General features: G+C 36.3%; 2 protein-coding genes and 1 non-coding gene across 6 annotated transcripts; 2 read left to right on the plus strand and 1 right to left on the minus strand.

Annotated features, from left to right (window-relative positions):
* The first annotated feature begins 554 nt into the window (after window positions 1–554).
* Window positions 555–11,197, plus strand: LOC104900925 (E3 ubiquitin-protein ligase COP1). Of its 4 annotated transcripts, none has more exons than XM_010688456.4 (15): window positions 556–1,433; window positions 2,562–2,639; window positions 4,262–4,417; window positions 5,265–5,603; window positions 6,000–6,154; window positions 6,250–6,315; window positions 7,034–7,112; window positions 7,480–7,635; window positions 7,749–7,847; window positions 7,916–7,999; window positions 9,090–9,194; window positions 9,451–9,630; window positions 10,026–10,136; window positions 10,212–10,413; window positions 10,538–11,197. In XM_010688456.4, the coding sequence occupies exons 1-14, from the start codon at window positions 882–884 to the stop codon at window positions 10,383–10,385; spliced, it is 2,334 nt and encodes a 777-aa protein (XP_010686758.2). In that variant the 5' UTR covers window positions 556–881; the 3' UTR covers window positions 10,386–10,413; window positions 10,538–11,197. The 4 variants fall into 4 exon arrangements, with proteins under 4 accessions (XP_048491053.1, XP_010686758.2, XP_010686757.2 ...); XM_010688455.4 differs by having other exon boundaries at window positions 10,212–10,399; XM_048635096.2 differs by lacking the exon at window positions 5,265–5,603 and having other exon boundaries at window positions 555–1,433; window positions 10,212–11,197.
* A 1,277-nt stretch (window positions 11,198–12,474) lies between these two features.
* On the plus strand, window positions 12,475–18,709 carry LOC104900927 (probable tyrosine-protein phosphatase DSP4). The gene is made up of 5 exons (XM_010688458.4): window positions 12,475–13,045; window positions 13,155–13,248; window positions 18,038–18,095; window positions 18,186–18,229; window positions 18,320–18,709. The coding sequence occupies exons 1-5, from the start codon at window positions 12,813–12,815 to the stop codon at window positions 18,506–18,508; spliced, it is 618 nt and encodes a 205-aa protein (XP_010686760.1). The 5' UTR covers window positions 12,475–12,812; the 3' UTR covers window positions 18,509–18,709.
* Window positions 18,710–19,248: 539 nt separating this feature from the next.
* LOC125493034 (small nucleolar RNA snoR111) lies at window positions 19,249–19,376 on the minus strand. The gene has a single exon (XR_007269415.1). It is a non-coding gene; the product is annotated as a small nucleolar RNA snoR111 (small nucleolar RNA).
* Between the last annotated feature and the right edge of the window lie 2,880 nt (window positions 19,377–22,256).

Here is a 22,256-nt window from a genome sequence, read left to right on the forward strand (position 1 = left end):
CTTAGGTGAAGTGCGTAAATTAGGTGTCTATACCACTGGTGGGGGGTTTAAAATAGGCGTCTGACCTCTGGTGCAAGCGTTTAATTTAGACACCCCACCAGTGGTTCAAGCGCCTAAATTAAGCGTCCACCTCCAGATTTGAATTTCAATATACATTGCAATCCTAGTCTAACATATGCAATTTTAACAAGAATTTACAATACTCGAATCAAATATGTAATTCTACACATGCAATTTTTTTTAAAAAAAAATTTAAAAATGTTGGTGGGTGTATGAAATAGGCGACCCACCATAGGTATAGGCGCCTCAGTTAGGCGTTCCACCAATGGTGGAGGCGTCCTCATCAGGCGCCTGAATTTTGTTTTATTTTTTCTACACTAACCTTGGTCGCCAGATATCCGGGTTAAGCCGAGGTCTTGCCAGAGTTGTCGTCGCCGAAAATTCCTACGTCGCCGAAAAGTTAGTATGCCGCCACGGAGATGGTAGTTGGTCGCCGGAGTTCTTGTCGCGCGGAGATCTTGATGGGAAATCCTTGTTGATGAGAGAGATAGAGTAAGAGAGTGAAAGAGAGTGGAGATGGAGTAAGAGAGTGAAGGAGGGTGAAGAGAGTGAAAGAAAACAGGAGAGTTGGAGAGTGGTCAAGTGAGTGGCAGGGTGGGAGAGTGAAAGTATTAGAATACATATACATATATGTGTATTTTACATAAAGTCAGTTGGAAATTTCAGGGCGGCATTTAGCAAAATAGAAGAGCAGCAGGTGATAGCGTAGTGATATTGACATCACCTCCGATCTCATAGATCAAGAGATCAATTTCCCCCTTCCTTATAAGGAACTTCATCTTACCTTTAAAAAAAAATTAAAGCAAACCAAAAAAAAAGTAATGCAAGAAAAAAAAAATTATAAACTTGAACCCACACTAAACCAAAAAAAAATCTTCTCCAGTATTCTTCTTCAAGGACATACCACCCGCCATATTTACGTGGTCCGTTTCCACCCTCAAATCCCCTCTCTCTCTCTCTTAAATTTCCCTCTCCTTTCTTCCCTGACACGTCAAACTCCTTTTTCCACACTCTCTCTTTCTCTCAACATTTTGATTTTTGCCACAAACTCTCTTTCTCCTCCAACTTCAAGCAACTCACAGAGCGAACGAACAACAATGGCGGAAACCTCCATTGGAGAAGGAGCTCTAGTTCCTTTTGTGAAAGCAGATTCTCCGCATGAGACCTCCGATGGCGGAGAATCAATCTCCGGCGACAAAGATTTTCTCTGTCCTATTTGCATGCAGATTATAAAGGACGCTTTTCTTACTGCTTGCGGCCATAGCTACTGCTACATGTGCATCTTTACTCACCTTCGTAACAAGAGTGATTGCCCTTGCTGCAGTCGTTTTCTCACTCCTAAGCTTATTTTCCCTAATTTTGCCCTCGACAAGGTTCGTCGCTGCAATCGTCTCTCTGTTTTTTGTTCTCTCTCTGAAATTTGAGCTTTTCTGTGTTGAAATTTGATGATTTTCTGAGATTTCCTTGCTGATTGAGTGAAATGTATCTTGAAGAATTGAAATCGGTTGATTTTGACGGCAAAATGCTGTCGTTATTGACTAATTGTAAGAGCTTTGTTGTTTTATGCTAAGTTGAAATTTGAGTTTTGATATTTGACTGCGATTCTCTCTCTTGTTTTTGGAAGAAACTACGTAGGTTCGTTGCTGTTGAATTTCGGTTGTTTTGTGAGATTTGGTTGTTCTTGAGTGAAATGTGTCTTGAAGTCGCATGATTTATGATGATAAAATGCTCTGCGATTGGGAGATTTTGATCGTAATATACGTGTTAATTTGTTTAAAACTTGACATTTCAGCTTAATTAGTTCTTGGATGTTGAAGCAATTATGAGAACTTTTTGATGTTCGATTGGACCGATTATTTGTGAAGACTTCTGTGGTCATGAGTAAGATGTGTTAATACAATTTTAAATTTATTGTAAAGTTCTCCACTTGCATGTGCTTGATTGTGTTAAGTTGATAGGATTTGAGACTTCAGGATCATCTTTGAGTTCAAAGACAGTTCAGCTTAGTTGGTGAGGCATCTCCTTGTATTGTTTTGTGAAAATTAGTTGTTTACATTCCTAGGGAAATGTGTAAATCCTGTGATCTTGATGCAAAATATTCCAGTTTTTGTTCAACTATCATGAACTTTGGTAATTTGGTAATATATACTGTAAATAAAGCCACACATCAGAAACCATAGAGTATATGGTTAATGGCCTCCAAGAGGTGAAACTAAGATGAAGTACTGGTAAATTTTACAAATTCACAAATTTTGCACACGTCACTAGATTTTGGACTCCGGGAAGCTGATGGGGACATTTAAGAAATGATTGGTGAATGTTGTTGCATTGACATATTGTGGATATAAGTCTATGCATATTTTGCCTCCTCTTTTGAGTTTGGTAGTATCGTCAACACTGGAACCTTGTGGAAGGCTGAACATTGTGTGATTGCAGCTGTTTATCTAGTATTTAATATCGAAATGCAGTATGATAAGAAACAACGTGTCTCCACTTTGCAGATATTAAAGAAGATGTCTAATTATCAATTTGCAAAAAGCGCCTCCTCGAGTGAAAAACTACGCCGGGCACTGCTGCAGGTTAGTTGACTTCCGTAAGAAACATGTACAAGTTGCCATGAACAAGTCCCTGCGCGACCTACAAATTTGCTTTATCATATTGTGTTACTATTTTTAGTCATATCTATACAGAAGGTTTAAGGAAATTCTGCTAATATAATCTTACCTTTGAGTGATGTTCAATATGCATTATATAGTCCTATCTAGAGAAATAGAAACGAACACTCTTGTCATATCAATATATAAAATCGTAGCGTATTGCTTTGGAAGAGAATATCTGGAAGATAGACTTAATTTATTTCCCTTCCAACTTGTATTGGACTAATTATTTTGATGTTCTTTTTTAAAAAGCAGAGAATATTAAGTGCATGTTACTTCTTGGAATGTTATTTTACACATCTACAATGGTTGGAGTTGCTCTAATCCAATTTGCCAAATTTGCTATATCATAAATTAAGTGCTAACTTCTGGAGGAACCATTGTTGTAGACATTGTTCTGAAATGAAAACTTTCTAAGTTTCTCCTTTCAGATGATTTGATTGTTAAATTTTCTTCTCTTAGTAAGCTTCACTATTATAGACATAGGTCGTAGGCTGGTTACTGGTAATTAAATCAAGGTCATTTCGTCATGTAAAGTGCGTTTGTAAAAGATTTTACATGTCTTCAAATATTACATTCCATTCATCATAGGTCATTACGTTACGTATTAGTCCTTGAAATCTGCAAGTAAAGCCATTGTGCACGTTGAATACTTAGAAAATTCACGTACAAGAGATCTTCAAACTCATGATATAGTCACTGGCTCACTGCAAATAGATTTAAATCCTCTGATGCTCTTGGAAACATAGCAAGATAATGTGCCAAGTGGTATACTTTCAAGTATGATTAGATTACTTGTTCTAATAATCTTGAATTACGACGACAAAGTTAATTTAATTTTAATATGTCAATTTATACTGCAATGGCTGTAAAATTGCAACGTAATACCCACAAGAAACCGCGTGTCCACGATTTTTTTGAATGGGGTAGTGACGGGAGATTTGAGCTCCAGACCAATAGCCAATAGGCAATGGGAATGAGCTGCACAAGGAAGCTAACTTGAACCCCTTATACCACCTCCATAGGTGCTGAAGACAACATACCAAATATCACTGGTGTAGAAACCAATCTAGATTCTTATTCCTAAGAACAATTGACAGAACTGTTCTGCTTGTCAAGTTAACTTCTTGAATATGTGATCTGGGTATTTTTCTTTTTCCTTTCTTGTTATTTTGTACATAGCTGATTGGCAAGATAATTTGTGAAAGACGTGTACGTCAATACACAGAACATCGTCCCACTTCTGTAGTTTTCAATTATCTTTGGTGAATGGATGATTGGATCATGAAGCAGGTGGATTGATAATTGATATGTTACCAGAGTTTTAACAATGAAATTTCACAGTTATGAAGTTGATATAGTTGTCAAGTGGATTCTTAGAAGTTACTTGGTATATGTTCTTTATGACCCTTTCTTTCTGTGGGAAATATAAATTACTTCTTAGTATGTCTGCTTATCGTAGTCAGAACCTCCTCGTAAACGCATGCTCCATTTGTAATTTATCTCCAAGTTTAAGCTCAGTCTTTGATATCATCTGTAGACAGGGTTGTGATGTGTCTGTAAAGGATCTTGACTGCCTTTTGTCTCAACTTGCGGAAAAGAAAAGAAAGATGGAGCAAGAGGAGGCTGAGACCAATTTGCAAGTTCTCCTTGAGTTTTTGGTGTGCTTAAGGAAAAGAAAGTTGGAAGAGCTTAGTCAGGTGTGTTTAACTAAATTTAAGATCTCATGTATTGTTAATTATTTCTTCTCCTGTAAGAGTTAGTGCTCTCAGCTCTGTGGGTGAAAGTTGAAACATCCTAATCAAATGTTAGCCAATATGTTTGCGCTAATGGTTGCACCATTATCAAAAGGTAGTCTAGGACCTTTGATTTATAGCCTGTTTTGCATTAGAGACTAGGAACATTCATCTAATACGTAAAATTGTAGTTAGTGTCGCAATGATGTAAGGCTTGATGGGAATCCCATCCCCTCATGATTCTCTTCAGACGACTCGTTATTACTAATATGTTCGTTTCTCTGTTCCAATGGTATGTTTTATCTAAAAAGTAAAGTTAAATGCTAAAAGATCTAATTTGTAGTGAATAAAAAAGTCAAAACTTTTATGGGGAAAAACAGATTTATTTTGAACACTCTTCCTCTATTACATTGCTTCTTTATAGGATGTCTTTCAATTATGGCAGGGAAATTGATGGTTAAATAAATGATAGTTTCTATATTGGTAATATTAGTAAATAAGAGTATAAGACACTCTTTATTGTCTTAACTATTAGATATTATATATACCCAAAAAAAAGATATATACCATTCTGCGAAAAAAGATAAAACTAAAAGGCTTTGGTGGGCACTTAGGGCACCTTGTTTAAGGTAGTTTATGTATAATATCTAATGCTGGTTCTTGATTGATCATTCGTCCACTTCATCACATGTTAAACTGCATTCTATAGCTTTAAGGTGTAAATGCACTTTTTTGTAGCAATTATTGTAGTATATCAAGCTACCACCCCAGGCTCCTTATGTTTTAACACTACCTTGTGGTTACTTTATAGATACAAAATGATCTTCAGTACATCAAAGAGGATATAGAAGCTGTTAGAAAACACAAAATAGATTTGGGGAATGTAAACAAGAATTGTACTGTGAGATTGAGATTTAGTGGGGATGACTCTGATACAAAGGGTGATTGTCCGATAATACCAAGGCCTGTGGCTGGTAATTCTGGCACACAACAATTGATATTTTCGGGAAGTCAACATAATGGAAGAGAAAATGTAGGTCCTCTATGCTCTCAGGAAATTATCGAAAATGATGGCTGTGCTGGCTCAGAATCGCAACAGCAGGCTCCAACAGAAAGATTTACAGCAAGGAAAAGGCAGGTTGAGGCGCAGGTTTGTATTCTTGGAAATTCTGAACACCTCCGTGTGCACTAGGGTGTACTCATACAAGTCCATTTACATTTTACATGAGAGAGTTATGATCTGTTGTGGAAATGAAGATTATCTGTCAAGCCTATATCCATAATTTACATTCAGCTCTCATGTGATGTCACGATGTTACGGCTTGCAAATTCTTAGTGCATGTTAAGAAGCTAACTTTAGTCCCTTCAATCCAGCTCAAGTCTCTATGTATAGACTGGATTATGTCAGTAGTAGTTTTTGACTGCATAATTAAGTTACTGATGAAGTCGGGTTAAAGTGTTAAACAGCTGTGTAAAAGAAGCTTAATTAATACATATCAGCTGAGCCTCAATTTTTTTTCATATGTAATCACTTTATTTCGTGCAGCTCACTGACCTGCAAGAATGTTACCTGCAAAAAAGGAGACATTGGGCCAAGCAGTTACAAGGTGGAGGAAGGGATCTGAATAATATAAATAGCTTAGGTTATCATGCAGGACTTAGGGATTTCCAGTCTGTGCTAACTTCCTGTACTCGATACAGGTATGCACCATATCTGCCATTTGAATTTGTTGCTTTAGGTCCTCATATTTGGTTTATTGAAATGTGCTCTAAAATTTCTGGTGAACTTGGTGTAGCCAATTAAGGGTTATTTCAGAGTTGAGACTTGGCAATGTTTTTCAGCCTGCCAATATTATTTCCAGGTGCGTTGTGCTATTCAAATTTAAACTTCTTTGAATTCTTGATTCCTTGCTATGAGATCGACACAATTATAATTCATATGTTTCTGTCGTTTAAACAATGTTATTCTTAAATTGTAAGTTTTATGAATAAGTGAATAACTGTATTGAGGTTCAATTAGACCTGTTTGATTCTACATTTTGTTTGATTGTGGCCACAATCAACTAAGCTAGAAGCTGCTTTAATTCTCTAAGATTTGCACTCCGACTGTGCCATGTCTTTGCTGGCTTTTCAGCATAAGCTGTTACTAATGTGAACTAAATTTTCATCTTACATATAATCTTTACAAGTTGAACTGGTAATGACATGCTAGAGTTGCACAATTAAGCTTCATGGAATACATAGCTGCTGGTGGCAAGTCTATGATGACATGAGACTAACTACTCTCACTCTCCCTATCTTCTCTGTTTCCTTTCTTCCTATCTCTTTGCGTGTCTATTATGCTTGCTACAGAAGTTCTGTGATAATTTTGTATACTTTTTATCCGAGTTGTCCATTGTCCGGAAAGAGTAAATTGTTTGCCACTGGAACTCACCTAATATCCGAGACCTGAATGCTTTTGTTGCTAGCAGAACTCACTTTGATCTCTGTTTATCTGCTCTATTTATTTTTTTTGCTTGTTTTCATGCTATTCTCGTGTGATAATCAAGCACTATTCTGATATGTGCTTCCCATGTGCAGCATAGAATTTGACAGAGACCACGAATTGTTTGCAACTGCTGGTGTCTCTAAGCGTATCAAAATTTTCGAGTTATCCTCTGTAAGGAATATCATGCTAAAGATAGGAATTTACACTAGTTCAATTACTTTTCAGCAGTTTAGATTTGTAGTTTCTCTAAATCTTTGTGGACATCCCCATCTCCCAAACTCAAAAAGAGGATAAATTAGAAAGAAGGGACAGAAGAAGCCAAAATAGAAAGTGGGTGGTTGTGCTCCTCTGCATACATGTGTGCACTTGGTTTGCAGTAAATTTTCCTGGTCGTACTCATTTTTTGTAGTATCTTTTGCTGTAACAAACCTGGTCTTGCTGTGTTGATTTGGAAATTCAAGTTGAGTTCCGACTTTTTTTACTCACCTGTAAGTGTTTTAACTGAAGTGCTTAACTCTGGGACCGGATTGATCTCCAGGTGATTGATGAACCAGCAGAAGTGCACTGTGCTGTTGTTGACATTGCCACAAGATCTAAACTAAGTTGTTTGAGTTGGAATAAGTATACCAAACATTGTATTGCAAGCAGTGACTACGAGGGGATTGTAACTGTTTGGGATGTTGCTACTCGTCAGGTGCCACCAGTGCTTATCTGCTGTTTTGTTCCATTGAACCGGTTCTATATTCTTAAGGTACTAGTTATGCTTGTACCACAACTTATGACAATTGTGTTAACTTTCTTTCTTAGAGTGTTGGAGAATATGAGGAGCATGAAAAACGAGCTTGGAGTGTGGACTTTTCGTGCACTGAACCTTCGCTGTTGGTATCTGGCGGGGATGACTGCAAGGTATTTGAAGCTAACCTGTGCTTTGGCATTTTATAATGAGATACTGATCTGAATTTTGACATTAATAGGTTTCCTTTCTACTAGAAATTGGACAGATTTTTCTTTTCCCAAGCATGAGTTGTGGGAACAAGTGGGAGTTTACTAACATGAAGGTTGCACATTCTCTTTGAGGTCAAAGTGAATTATAATTATCCTACTTTTTCTAATAAGTCATCTGGCTATTATGTGTAAGCTGTACAACCTGTCTTTTTGGCCAGGGACACTCTGTCATAGTCTTTTTTTTTTGGCATGTTGAGGCTGTCTTGAGTAACCCCTCTTTTCTTATAATGGGTGAGGCTGCATATATGACCACCCACCAAGAGCCCACCTGCAGTTAGATCCTTACTGGTTGGTAGTGGAGGAATGGAGGTATACCCTGCTAAAGTTCGAAGTCCTCTTGGTGGCAGATCTCTTCAGATTGGCGTTGATGTAAAAGCTTAGGTCCAAGTGTTATTCTAGTGACACTTCTTTTTCGTTACCAAAACAAAATGGGAGGTGGAACATACAGAATTGTTTCTAGGAATAACTTGGACCTAAGGTCTGTTTGGTTGGACAGAAAACATTTCCAACGGAAAGTGGTTTTCCATGAAAACGATTTTCCAGAGGAAAACTCAGTTCTATATTGATTTTCCTTTGTTTGATTGCGAAGAAAGTAACTTTCTTTTGAACCCATTTTCCTTTGTGTTTTTGTTATTGTTTGATAGAGAAAGTGCGGCTTCCCTTGCCTCCCTAGGGAAAGTAATTTTTTGCCCTTGGAAAATGAAGTTCAACCCATATTTTGCCATCCTTCTGATCCAAACCAAACAGAGGAAAGTGAGGAAAACTTAGTTTTCCTGGAAAATACTTTCCTCCCAACCAAACACACCCCTGATGCTTCATTTGGGGAGCCTATGGGGATAAGAGCTGCTATAGTGTCCTCCCTCCACCCCCATCCCCCATATAGAAAGTGAGGAGATATTAGTTCCAATCCTCTTTTTGTTTCCTATTATAGGCCGTCTTTGCATCTGTTAATGCATAGGTAAATAACCCTCCACAGTCCCCACCCCCAATCCACAAAGAGAAAGAGAGAAGGCAAGTTGTGATGGAATTAGCTGCAGGTATATCTGTGACCATTATCATAGAATAGTAAATGGAATATTCTGTAGCAGTCCAGTAAACCAGCTAATCATGGATGCCTTGCTGATTTGCGTTCTTTTTTAACAGGTTAAAGTCTGGTGCACCAAACAGGAAAGGAGTGTTCTTAATATTGACATGAATGCAAATATTTGTTCTGTGAAGTGTAATCCTGGATCTAGCATGCATGTGGCGGTATGTATCCTTCTCTGCACCAAACAGGATAGGAGTGTTCTTATTCTGTAAATGTTGGTTGCTCCTGCTCAATTATTGTCATCTGTTTCTTCTAGGTTATTTGAATGCTTTTTGTGATCTCTGCTCAGCATGTATATGTTACACTTTACAGCACAATCACTGGGCTTATCTATTTTGAAGTATTAGTCACTTATCTTCTCCGCAGGGCCTGTTATTGCATAGTTTGACCTTTGATGTTGGCTATCATTATGTGCAGGTCGGCTCTGCAGATCATAATATTCACTATTATGACTTGAGAAATATTACCCAGCCTGTTCATGTCTTCTCTGGTCACAGAAAAGCTGTTTCATATGTTAAATTCTTGTCTACTAATGAGCTTGCTTCTGCATCAACTGATAGCACATTGCGCTTGTGGGATGTCAAGGAAAATAAGCTGGTAATAGTCACAGTAAATCTCTTCTCTGTAGTAACAAATAACAACTTGCTAGCTAGTTGTCAGAGAATGAGAAGTTGATATTAACTTTCGGAAGCATGTAAGTGAACTATTTAATTTGCTATAACTTACCTGTACGGGTAATGATTATGCATACCTGAGTTTTGGGAGAGTGGTGCTGGTTCATATTCCTAAATCTGGATGGAAGTGGGTAGCTTAAATGAATAAGCTACCCTCCAGATACAATATATTCTCCACTTGTAGGTTATTTAAGAGAAATTCAGAGTCCCGTCAAAAAAAAAAAAAAAGAGAACTTCAGAGAAAATAGTGTTCCTTTTTTGTGAAATGTTGCTTAATCAATTACATCCATATGCTCATTTTCTTCCACGGTGTTGCAGCTTCAGATATATAGAGGCCACATGAATGAGAAGAATTTTGTAGGCCTCACTTCAAACAGCGAGTACCTTTCTTGTGGCAGTGAGACAAACGAAGTCTTTGTTTATCACAAGGTAATTCAAAAGACTCCAAAAGAACTGTTATATCTTTAGCAATGTTGTGGTCAACTCAATTCTCCTCTCTTTCAGGCTATCTCTAAGCCCGTTGCCCGGTATAAATTCAATACATCTGAATTCCATGATGCTGATGAGGATCGAGGATCACACTTCATTAGTGCAGTTTGTTGGAAGAGTGATGGTAGCCCAGTGATCATGGCTGCTAACAGTCAAGGAAATGTCAAAGTACTTGCTCTTGCTACCTGAGATAAATTACAAAGGTAGATAGGACATGGTAAATTTTTGTAACTTCCGTCTAGCTGAAGCCTTTTGTGTATATAGTCATCTCCAAGAGTTTACTGTCCTTGGCAATATGATCAGTCAACCATATAACTATGTGATTTTCTCCTTTCTCGTAGAAGAGAATATGATCACGTGAAAAAGTTTGGTTCGATGAATATGGTCCTTCTAGCCTGAAAGGCATTTGGCATGAAATGCTGAGATGTTTTTGAAGCTGTCCGCCATATGGTTGGTTTTGATGCCCATTAGTGAAGATTTGTTTTGGTCTACAACAGAGCAATTTATTTGAGAAATCCAGACCGTGCATGGAAGGTTCGCGATGATCATCACTCCCTGTGTACTCATCGATGGTCATCTCTGTGAAGATTTTTAAGCAACTTTTTTTTTATTGCTGCCATTACTTGCTTATAACCACTCAGTTATATGTGCTGTCCATTTGGCATATCTTCTAATTCCATAATTGAGGAACTGGTTGCTTATATCGCGAATGTTAGAGCTTAGGACTTCGGAGGAAATGGGTAGCAAATATCTAATTATGATTTGGGGGATCTTTTTTTCTTTTGCTCTTTTTCTCTTTTTCCGGGAGTAAGTTTCCTCATCTTACAACATCAAAGTTTCTTCATTTCAGGGAATACTTACTGGTTACTTTAACAGTTTACAAGTGTAGAAAAGTGAAGTCTGTTTACTTGTAGAGTTACAGACTTACAGTAAACTTTAATACTGAATGTATTAGATCTGGTGTAGTAGTAAGTGCCATGTTAGCTTAATTTTTGTTTTTTTTTTGTTTTGTTTGTCTAGTGCCAAAATTTGACTTTGTTTTTTTAAAAAAAATACACATGATTATACAACTTATATCATATGAATTTCAAATTCTTAAAACTAGAAACTAAATTTTGAGAAGAAACTAAATTGTGAGAAAAAACTAATTGAATATAATTGTAATTGTGAGAAAAAACTAGCTGATAGAACTGAAATTGTCCAAAAGATCAATGCGTTAACGGTAATTTTCGTCTATTTTTTGTCTTCTTACATCAATTAACGTCCTTCTGGCCATTTAAATTGTTTTTTGGTCCATTTAGCCACCTAATTTTGATTTTTTAACACCTATAGCACTATAAATTTATAAAGTGATTTTTTTCTTGAGTATTGTATTCACAATAATAACTTAATAAGGTAAGCGCCTTATGGAACCAAAAAGAATTGATATGGAGATATCTTTTCTCAAAAGGACTACACACATAACAAATTAACAAATGATTAGTTGAAACTTAATTTGCATGTCACATGAACTCATTCTAATTTGCAATCAACAACTTGGATTTTATATTTATTCGTCCTAGTCAATTTTTACATATTAAGATTGTAATTTCTTTATTTAAATTTACTGAACTAGTTTGAATTTTACTTATCATAATTAATATGAATTTTGAAGTTACTAATATTGAAGTTTATTTTATCCCGTGTACCCATGTTAGAACTTATCTAAACTTATTAGACGTAAGTTGAAGAAAATACACTAAAATGGAAAAAACATAAGTATCTCTAAGTTATGTTTTTTTTATGTGTTGACTTTCTCATATTACTGTCTTCAACCGAAAAAATCTCATATTTCCTCCGTTCTATTTTAAATAAAACGTTTGTTTTTTCACGCAACTCAACGCGCTTCGTTAAGCATATATATATTTAGTTGTGCACACATAAAAAATGAAAAAAAGGTTATAATTTGATAGTATAAAACGAAACAAATTTAACAAAATTTCACTTGATTATGTTTTTCTTTATACAATAGCAATGAATTGAAATCAAAATTAATTAACAAATAGTGTATTTCACGCAATATTTCATATAAGGAAAATGATATATGTAGCCCTTAGGGTTATGTATAAGGTGCTTAAAATGGAAATAAAATATTGAATCAAGCATTTATTACCTCAGTTGATGTGAAAATGTGTCTTGAATTCTTAAACTTTTTCCATTTAAAGAAATGTATTTAATGCTTATATGTAGCCCTAAGGGCTACATATAACATTACCCTTCATATAAAATCGAATGGAAAAAGTATTACTATGTCAATGGTTTTCATTGCTTGCTCCCCCCACGAGTCCACTTTCCTCCCTCTCGGCTCTCGTCAAGCCTCGCCCTTCTCAACTCGAAGTTAGATTAACTCCATAAATCAGCCAACCGACAAAACACAAATAAAGAAAAAAATATCTTCCTCGATGATTCACCCATTCATTCTTTTTGTCTTCCACCTAACCAACTTCCGCATAACTCCCAAAACAATTCCCAGAAAATAACAATAATAATATAATAATCCAAACAACAACACTACCTAAAAACTCCTAATTAATTTCCTTACTTTATTTATTTTCCATCCATTTGGCGCGAAAAATCATGAAAGACGACTGTTCAACCGTTGACGGCGTTTCTTTCTCCGTCAACGATCATGGCGCTTCTATCTCCGTCACCTCCACAACCGACGCCGTTAATGGCGGCGCCATTAACGACGAGCTCGATTATATTCCGCCGTTTAATTTTGCTATGGTTGATAACGGCATTTTCAGGTCTGGATTTCCCGACACTTCTAATTTACCCTTTTTGCAAACCCTAGGCCTCCGATCAGTCATGTATGCTCTCTCTCTCTTTCTCTGTTTTTAATTTCTCTTTTTTCTGTTTTTTTTTTTTTTTTTTTTTTTTGCTTTTTTTGTTGATTTTTTGTTAGGAGCGATTTTGTAGATGTTTGTGTCCGGAGCCGTATCCGGAGGCGATCGTGGAGTTTTTGAAAGATAATGGGATTCATCTGTTTCAATTCGGCATCGTAATGTGCAAGGTTTGATATATGATTGAATTTTTAAGCTTTGAATTATAATGTTTATGACCAAGAATTAAGCATGAATTTTTCAAGCATTTAGATTGTTTTAGAGTTGTTTGTGAATTATGCTGTATTTGTATGCAAAAGTAGCAATAATTAAGAACGTTATTAATATTTGTAATTGTACAGGATTAATATCATTACTTTACAGCTAACAAAAGTCAATGGAGTAACACTGTAGTAGTAGTTTTGGTATAATGCAAAGTAATCCCTCAAATTTTTAAGGGATTTTCCTATTATTATAGTAACGTAAACCAAAGGCAAGGAGGAGAGAGATTGTGAAAGTGGGTGCTTTTTTTTTTTTTCAATTAGGAGAGGGAAGGTAAGAGAGTGTTGAATTAAATGGGTCTAAACAATTGGAGTAAAGTAGTGTGGTGCGGAAAGGGAACAAAATTTTTATCTAATAAAGAATAAAGTAAAAGTAGGAAGATCTATAAGGATAGTACTCTAACTGAAAGTTTGAAGATCCTTAAAGATAGGAGGGAGTAATAGTTATAGGATCTTTAGACAAGAAAAGGTGACTTTTAACTTGCTAATTGTGGAAATGTAAGAAATTTGTAGATAGGGAAAGTTTCTTAATTCAGTAATTAGCAAGTAAGATTGTAGAACACATTCTAACGAATTTCTTGCCTGAAATGTATGCCGATGGGCCTTTGACTTTTTGGCGAAAAAATGTCCTTTTGGAAAATGAGCAAATTGAATCTTTGCATATATAAAATGTAAGAAGGGTCACTTTCTTAATCCAATAATTGGTGCAACAAAGTTTTAGAAACTGAGTTTACATAGCATTTATCCATCTAGTAGCTTTTGGCGAATTAAAAGACATAAACTGTTATGTAGCCAAACATGGAAGTTGCCTGAGGTGGTGCACTGCTGGTTTTTGACTTTTTGTTACTGATGTTTCTTGAAGTAAGTTCTATGCTTGAGTAGCTTCTAGGTTGTGGAGTCACTGTTAGACATTCAAGTTCTGATTGAATCAAAGATATTGCATCAACGAAATTTTGCTTGAATTTGCTGTTGTGATACCCTTTACCTAAATGAAACTTATATTCGTAGAAGTGGTGAATATTTAAGCAATATGAAAGCATGTTTAATCATCCTAGTGACATGGAAAGGCTTAATTCCATTCTTTTCTGTTTATTTGTGTGTTACTTTCATGTCTAAGTTCAGGGCTATGTAGTTCACAAGTATTCAAGAGACTTGACAATCTCCGAAACCTAACTAAGCAAAGTAAAACTCTTTAAATAATTTTTTAATTTTCCTTCTCTCCCTACTCTCCTCTATTTATAGCAAATATTCCTTACATTTCCTACTCTCTCCTCTAACTAACCTATCCTCCTTCCTCCCCAAGCTAATCATAACAAAATAATGTGCATTAACAATAGTGCCCCTCCCGCCTAGGCTAATCTATTACGCTGTGTAACTTTATGTCCAAGTTTGCGGTTAAGCAGCACGAAATCTGTCATTCTTTTGATATAGTTTGGACTTTTGATGATATAGCCTATTGAGCACCTCAAATTTTCAGACTATCTAAAGCATTGCTAAAAAGTTTTGGGAGGGATAAGAATTTGGAATCACCATGTGTGCTGCACAAATTACATCTTCATTGTGGCAGACTGGCGTAGTGGCATTAGGAACAGTAACTGATTGTTATGACAGTTTTCTTAAGCATCCGGTGGAACCTTCTCTTGTATTGCCTAGAAGCATATGGTGTCCAGAACTTCATAGGGAAGTTACTAAATTCTTGGGGAGAATGTATAGTGAGAGACTGCAGCAAACTGACAGTGTCTTTCAGGATTTGAAGGTTTTTATGTTATTGGAACCCGCTTTTCAATCACTGGGTTGAGGCCTGAGCGACATACTTTTTCTTGTTGGATATGATTCTATGTAATCAATATGCAATTCTTCTGAACTTGATGTTGTGGTGTATTATTCATTTTTTCACATTTATGATTATTTTTCTTGTTTAGTCTCCTCCATAACCCCGTTAGAGATCACTGTTATGTTAGAAGGCAAAGGCTACCTAAGCTGGATCCAGTCATACCTGTGCTATGATGTACAATGTACCTGTTTGTGCTATGTTTCATGTGCTTCCCCCTCTCAGGACATCTTAGCGATGTTAATTTTTCTCTTTATGTAGTTAGATCCTTAGTGATGTACAAAAAATCAAAAAAGAAAGAACTTCGAGAGAGTTCTGTAGAAAAGCAAAGTGAAACCCAAGCTTTGCCTCACCCTCATCCAAGCTCGTCGGTAACTGGTACGGCTTGTTACCCGCTCTATTCGCCGGCAAGTATCGATCTACTCTAATAAGTGCTCAGCTGGTCCTTGTGAAATCTTTTCGGTGTCGTTTGGGTGTCTTTTGTTTTTTTCCCAATCGTAATTTCGGCACAGCGTCGCTTTTATCAGGTTCTTTCTCATCTAGAATCCAATTTCTCTTGTAGTTTCTTAGTTTTGTTGTTTGTCGTATCTAGTGCTCTTGATTTCCTAAGTTACTACGTTTCATGCTCTGATTTTAAGTGTTGTGGTTGTCTTTAATGAATTTAACTATGCTATCTTTAGATAAGTGTGAAGAATTTAAAGGGGAAATTAGAACTCTCCTAATTGAAGGGTGTAATTTGAAAAAGAAGATTGAGATTTGTATGTTTATATTCCAAATCTTGAAAACCCTGGTGAAGTTTTGGAACATATTAAGGTATTCAAAGAAGAAGGGAACTTTCTATTCAAACAAAGGGACATTGAGAGTGCCTTAGAGAAGTATGGTTTTAGTGGTCTCTTTCTTTCTTACTTAGATATTGAGAAGGATAATGTTAGAGCCTCGTTTAGTGAGTTAGGATGTAGTGTTGCTTCAAATATAGATCTATTTCTTCAAGAAAAAGGAGTTTGATCAAGTTGGCAAATTTTGCACAATTGTTCTCAGTTACTATCTGCGCAATGTTAAGGTCTTGTTTAGAAGAGTGTATGCTTCCATGGAATTGGGGGAGAATATCTTGGCTTATTGAGGTTTATCACTTGCATATGAGATAGAGCCATTGAATCAAGAAGTGTCAAAAAAAAAGTTAAGTGAAGTAAAGAGTCTTCTTCATAGTTGTCCACCAAATGAGAATATCCCAGTTGGTTTAGAAATTGGATTACCCTCTCATAGAATGGAAACCAAGGAAAGGTATACGTGTACTTCATTAAGGGAGAATGGTGGGCCTGATTTCTTAGTAAAGGAAGATCCTAATTGTGGCAATAATATTGGAAATGGAAAGCTCGACATGGTTGAGAATAAACAAGAGAGGGAGGAACTATTGTATACCATCTCTGACCTATCTGGTAGCCTATGCGATGAAGAGGCAAGTCTCCATACAAATGGCAAGGTTCAAGAAGTAATTTCTTTAGAAACATCTTCAATGAGTTGTTTGATGGATGAATCTAGAATTTGTCTCAAGACTGAAAATGTTAATTTTGCGAAGGCCAAATATCGGTTTCATAGCCAAAGGAGGCAGAGCTCTTTCTTAGCAATCTCAAGAAAGGATTACCATTTAATGACTTAAAGGAAGGACTCTCCGATTGCACAATGCAAGGTCGGATTCCTTCATGGAAGTAAAAATGGCTAATGTGATGGAGGAGAAAATAAACAGCAAGAGTCGGAAGCACATTCAAGAAAGGGTTTGCTCAACTCAATCGAGTGATCATTCAAGCTTTGAAGAGGAGGTTCAGGATAATGCAGATATATTAGAGATGTTATCTGGAGTCAATTCTTGTTTGACTGCCGAAAAGAATCAACCAATTTGTGAAGAGGCTAGTACTACCTCGAGAGAGGATTTTAGTCATCCTTCTCACACAACAATGGATCCCCTCTTCTGTTTTTCACCCAAGCCCGAGATCAAGACAAGGAGGAGGAGGTTTGATGTAAAGACACATGGATCATCCCAAATTAAGTCGAGGAATAGTAAGAGAAGGAAGGTTTCTACCAACAAGAAGGTCCCATATTTCTTCACTTAACCTTGATTGTGATTGCAGGTGTGAAGCTAGAAGAAAACGGAAGTGTACACATCCCCCTTCACTGGAAGTCTATCACCCAATGAAAAAGTGTGCTACTCATGTTTATAATTCATATAATATTAAATGTCCAAGTCGTCCATGGTCTTGTAACAAAAATTGTCGTTGTGTAAGTCCTAGTAGTCTCAATGTATGTGTTTCTGTCACCCATGAAAAGGCTAATGGTCTTAGTAATGGGTATCATTTAACTTTGATGTTTGTTGTGTGTACTTGTTGCCAAATAAAATGTATGTAATTCAATTTTGACATCACAACTTCACTCTGTCACCTCGAACAAATAGGATATTTATTGGGTCTTTTACAAGTAGGTTTATCTATTTTAGACTTTGAAGTGCTACTACTCTGATTAACATCTCCTTTACCTTAGATGGATGGATTAAGAGGTATGTCATATGATTGTATACTCTTGTTGGACTAGCCAAATTTTATGTGTGACTTGGAATAATTATTTTTTTTGGTAAGTAGAAGTGGCCCGGACTCCGCTCGGGTTGAGAGTAAGGGGAATCCCTACCCCTAAAGTGCCTCTAGTGGGGATTGAACCCCCAAAGTGCCTCTAATGGGGATTGAATCCCCAACCTTCAGGTAGGAAGGGTGCTTTCCTTACCACTAGACCAAGTACTACTTGGTGTGTGACTTGGAATATGTATGTGGAGCATCTATGTAGAACATCTCCTTTATATTAGATCTTGTTGACTGCATACAGGAACCTTTCGTTAATATTCCTGAAGATAGGGTACGTGAAGCTCTGAAGGCCACTTTGGGTACGCAGTTCGTATTAAACCAGATATCATCATACATATATTAGACTTTCTCTCTGACATCTTAATTTTGTCACTCCTGTTTTTGCTCAGATACAAGAAATCACCCAGTTCTTATACACTGCAAGCGTGGGAAGGTATGTTTATCGAACTCAAATCATCTCTTCATTTTCGTGTTGCTGCATTATTTCAGGCTGTTATCTATACCATCTATGTTATCTATGCAGCATCGAACCGGGTGTCTTGTGGGATGCTTACGGAAGCTGCAGAAATGGTGCCTGTCCTCAATCTTTGACGAATACCAGCGATTTGCCACTGTGAAATCTAGGATATCAGATCAGAGATTTGTCGAGATGTTTGATATCTCGAGCTTGAAAAACACTACTCTGCAATTTTCGTGTTCTAAGAAGAGATAGAAGATCATTTATGCCCAATTTTCTTATCTTGTAATTTCATGTAATTAGTGTTCTGTCAACGAAACACAAAATTGTTCAGTTGAGACTGAATTCTCTATAGTGGATATGTATATTATGTCTTTACAGCAACAAAACAAACATAAAACAAATTATTGTGTGATTGAGCTGTCGTTTTATGTCAAATTATACCAAGTTCTATGATCCAATAGTGCAATAGACATTATAGCATAACATCAATGTACCCTTTTTTGGCAAATACTATTAGAGAACCTCCACATTTATGATTTATAAACTCTAAAACCAAGCTAAAAATTCTAGCCAAATCAAACTTATGCAACACATTTTAAGTTTTTCACCTCTAATTTACCATTGTTTTTTGCACCTAAAACGTAAAAACTTGTCCACTTTCAAGTTTTTCCTCTGCAATTATTATGTTCAACTTGGTAATGGCAATAATGAAAACAAAAAATCCAAAAAAATTATGCTAAAAGGATAAGTATCAACCAGTTCAACAGCACGAAAAAAGAAAATCTATCACAAGAAAAATAAATTTGAAAGTAGCAAAATGTTTCAAAAAATGGAAATAGAAGAGCATCAGTAAAATCAAAATTGTCCACAAGGAAAAGTTTCAATTTCTCCATTCGTGTCAAATTTCTGCAAAAATAAACCATCATATGCCCTGTATATATTACGATATCAACTTCAAATATTCAAAAATAACAGAAAAAAAAATTTAAAAAATGTAGGCGAGTCAACAATCGAATCGTCAATTTTTAGAACAATATGACGACTGAAACGATAGCTCGTCTTCAATTTTGCCTTTGTTAAATTGATGGAAGAAAATCATAAATTCAACTTCCCTCTAAAAATATGAACAAAGGCTCAAATTCATGAGTTAATAATACTACTTTTTAATCGATAGATTTCGTAGAAAATTTGGATAAAATTAGATGATGAAGATTAAATGATAAATAGAAGCTAGAATTTTCGAAAGACTATGAGCAATAAAAGAATAGTAGAATACTGCAAAGTATATTGATGTTGATTGCTGAGTTAAATCCCAGAATTTATAGGAGGGCTGGTTGTTGGCGGCGAGCACTCGTTTTGCTAACCCTAGATCTTAGTGCGTCATTTACTACTATGCCCTCATCGTTTTCATTGAGATAGTTTTTAGAGTTACGATAACACATTGGAATTTTTTCCTTACATGATGCAAAAGTGGGTTTTAATTCCCAAAATATGCCCAAAAAAAAAAAAATTCCCTGCGTACCGTCCACGTAGGACAGCACGCGAGAATTTTTTTTTTTTCAACTTAAGCAAAACCGCTACTTGAAGTAGAGGTTTACAAAAAAAAAAAAATTTTTTTTTTTTTGTGTGTTGTATAAACCACTACTCAGAGTAGCGGTTCATTACTCAAGTAGCAGAGTTTGATTTGTGCTTGCAATATTTTGCCCAAGTAAACCGCTACTTTGAGTAATGGTTTTCTTGGGCAAAAAAAAAAAAATCAGTTTTTGCGTGCCGTCCTACGTGGACGGTACGCAGGGAATTTTTTTTTTTTTTGGGCGTATTTTGGGAATTAAAACCCACTTTTGCATTGTTCAAGGAAAAAATTCTAACGCATTGACATGTCTAAATTCTAATAAGTTTTTTCAACTTTTTTTAGGAGTGTGAATTAGTTTGTAGGCTCGGGTTATGCCGCCGATACTTATAGCTTTTGTTATGGCTAAATTTTCAAGTTAATATTAACGCAGTGAAATAAAGACGTTGACATGATCAGATACGACACCGACTTTAGTACTGAGTCAAAGACCTAACAACTGTCCGATGAATATGGGAGTGTGGCTGCTATATTGTTGCTAAGTTACCGTTCAAGATTGAAGTCAAAACTGAATGGCATAAGTGTAGGAGGTCAGATGAGATTATGCGAAGCTACCTCTAAGATCCTTGAGCGCAAGTTGCAGCCAGATAAGTGTTATTTAAAGGCTTTAGAGCTACGAGGAAAGGGATTACAAGCTTCACACACTAAACATACCTGCAACATTCATTATTCTGTGATTATTCATACATACTTTACATTTGTAACAACTTTTCTACTTTACTTTACTAAGCAATTCTTGTACTTTAAACAATCATCTTAGAGTGTACCGACTGTCGTTCATTCTAGACGTCAGTTGCATAAAGTGGATTGGTGGACTCATATCCAGCCACGATTTTTACCCACCACTAGTAGAATAAATGCTACTTGCTGCGGTTAAAAAGTGCCCTATTGCTGCGGTTTTGGGCGCGCAGCAATTAAGGGCGCAGCAATAGGTAATAATAATATTGCTGCGGTTTTTAGGCCAAACCGCAGCAATATTTGCAGATATTATCTATTTAACATAGAGTATTGCTGCGGTTTTGAGCCGAAACCGCAACAATATATCATACTATTGCTGCGGTTTTGGCCCAAAAACCGCAGCAATAGGTCCTGGTAACCAAAAAAAAATTTTTTTTTTTTTTTTTTGCATATTGCAATTAAATTTGAAAAATTAAAACCATGCAACTAACCCATCCACTATCCACCAAATTTGTAACAAACTGAAAATAAAATAACATATGAATCTCTAATATATAAAGATAAAAAAAAAAACTTGTTACATATATAATACAAAGGATTAAAAAATAAAATAAAAATAATAAACAACCATTACAATTTGATGACTAATTACAAAAATATAATAAAAACAAAAAATATATTAACAGAACTGATTCCTAAACAAAAAGAAAATCTAAAAACAGATTAAAAAAAGAAACGAAAAAAAAAGTAAAAAGAAAAATGGATCTGATACATTTCGAGTTGATGGTACGGTGAACAACGGACAAAAAAACCAGCTTCTCGAACGAATGAACAAAAAGGGTGGAGATGGCGCCGGTACAGTCAACGACGAGTAGAGTTGAGATGGAGCGCGAAGGTGAGCAAACACCCGGTAGATCGGAGGAAAACAAATGTTAAAACTCCCACTGTCAAAAGAAACCAGTCGATGAAGAAGATAAACTCCGGTTGGCTTCATCAAGCAAGGCAAGCGAATACGTGTTAATGCAAGCGAGGCGGGTGCCGGACGACCGACAACGTTGTTGTTGTTGATGACGTCGAGGGGTGGAGCGAACGATGAGTGGAGCAGCGAATAATGAGTCGAGCGACGAACGGCCGACGAAGTAGCATCACAGCCGACGAACGACGAGTCAAGCGTAAGGAAGAGGAGAGATCGACGAATGGAAGGATGGCAGAGGAAAGGAGAGTGAGGAAGAGGGAAGGACTAGTCGAGAGTGATGAAGAGGAAGGACGAATGAATTGAGCGTGAAAGAAGAAAATGAAAACGGCGGGTGTGTAGGAAGACTCAAGGAAAACCCTAATGGGTCGCGGGCCTTGTTTTATAAGAAAATAAGAGTATATTGCTGCGGGTATTTAATGTAAAACCGCAGCAATATTCTTATAAAATTAATGTGGATATTAAAATATTATTTTAATATATTGCTGCGGTTTTTTTAAAAAAAACCGCAGCAATATATCTGGTCAAAAATTAAAAATTTTTTCAAAATTTTTTCGCTGAAAGCATATTGCTGCGGTTTTTGGCCGAAACCGCAGCAATATCTTTATTTTATATTTTACTTTTTTTTTACGTAATATATTGCTGCGTATAGGTAAAACCGCAGCAAATAGCATTTATTCTACTAGTGCACCTTCACTGGGGGTTTTCGCGTCAACAGT

This window comes from Beta vulgaris, chromosome 8 (genome assembly GCF_026745355.1).
Source record: "Beta vulgaris subsp. vulgaris cultivar EL10 chromosome 8, EL10.2, whole genome shotgun sequence".
NCBI classification, from domain to species: domain Eukaryota; kingdom Viridiplantae; phylum Streptophyta; class Magnoliopsida; order Caryophyllales; family Amaranthaceae; genus Beta; species Beta vulgaris.

Bases quoted from the DNA above. Each gene is read 5' to 3' on its own strand.
- LOC104900925 (XM_010688456.4), top strand. From the start codon at position 882: ATGCAAGAAAAAAAAAATTATAAACTTGAACCCACACTAAACCAAAAA. The intron at 1,434-2,561 runs GTTCGTCGCTGC...TCCACTTTGCAG, and splicing joins CTAATTTTGCCCTCGACAAG to ATATTAAAGAAGATGTCTAA. The intron at 6,316-7,033 runs GTGCGTTGTGCT...TCCCATGTGCAG, and splicing joins CCTGCCAATATTATTTCCAG to CATAGAATTTGACAGAGACC.
- LOC104900927 (XM_010688458.4), top strand. From the start codon at position 12,813: ATGAAAGACGACTGTTCAACCGTTGACGGCGTTTCTTTCTCCGTCAAC. The intron at 13,046-13,154 runs GTATGCTCTCTC...GCGATTTTGTAG, and splicing joins CTAGGCCTCCGATCAGTCAT to ATGTTTGTGTCCGGAGCCGT. The intron at 13,249-18,037 runs GTTTGATATATG...GACTGCATACAG, and splicing joins TCGGCATCGTAATGTGCAAG to GAACCTTTCGTTAATATTCC.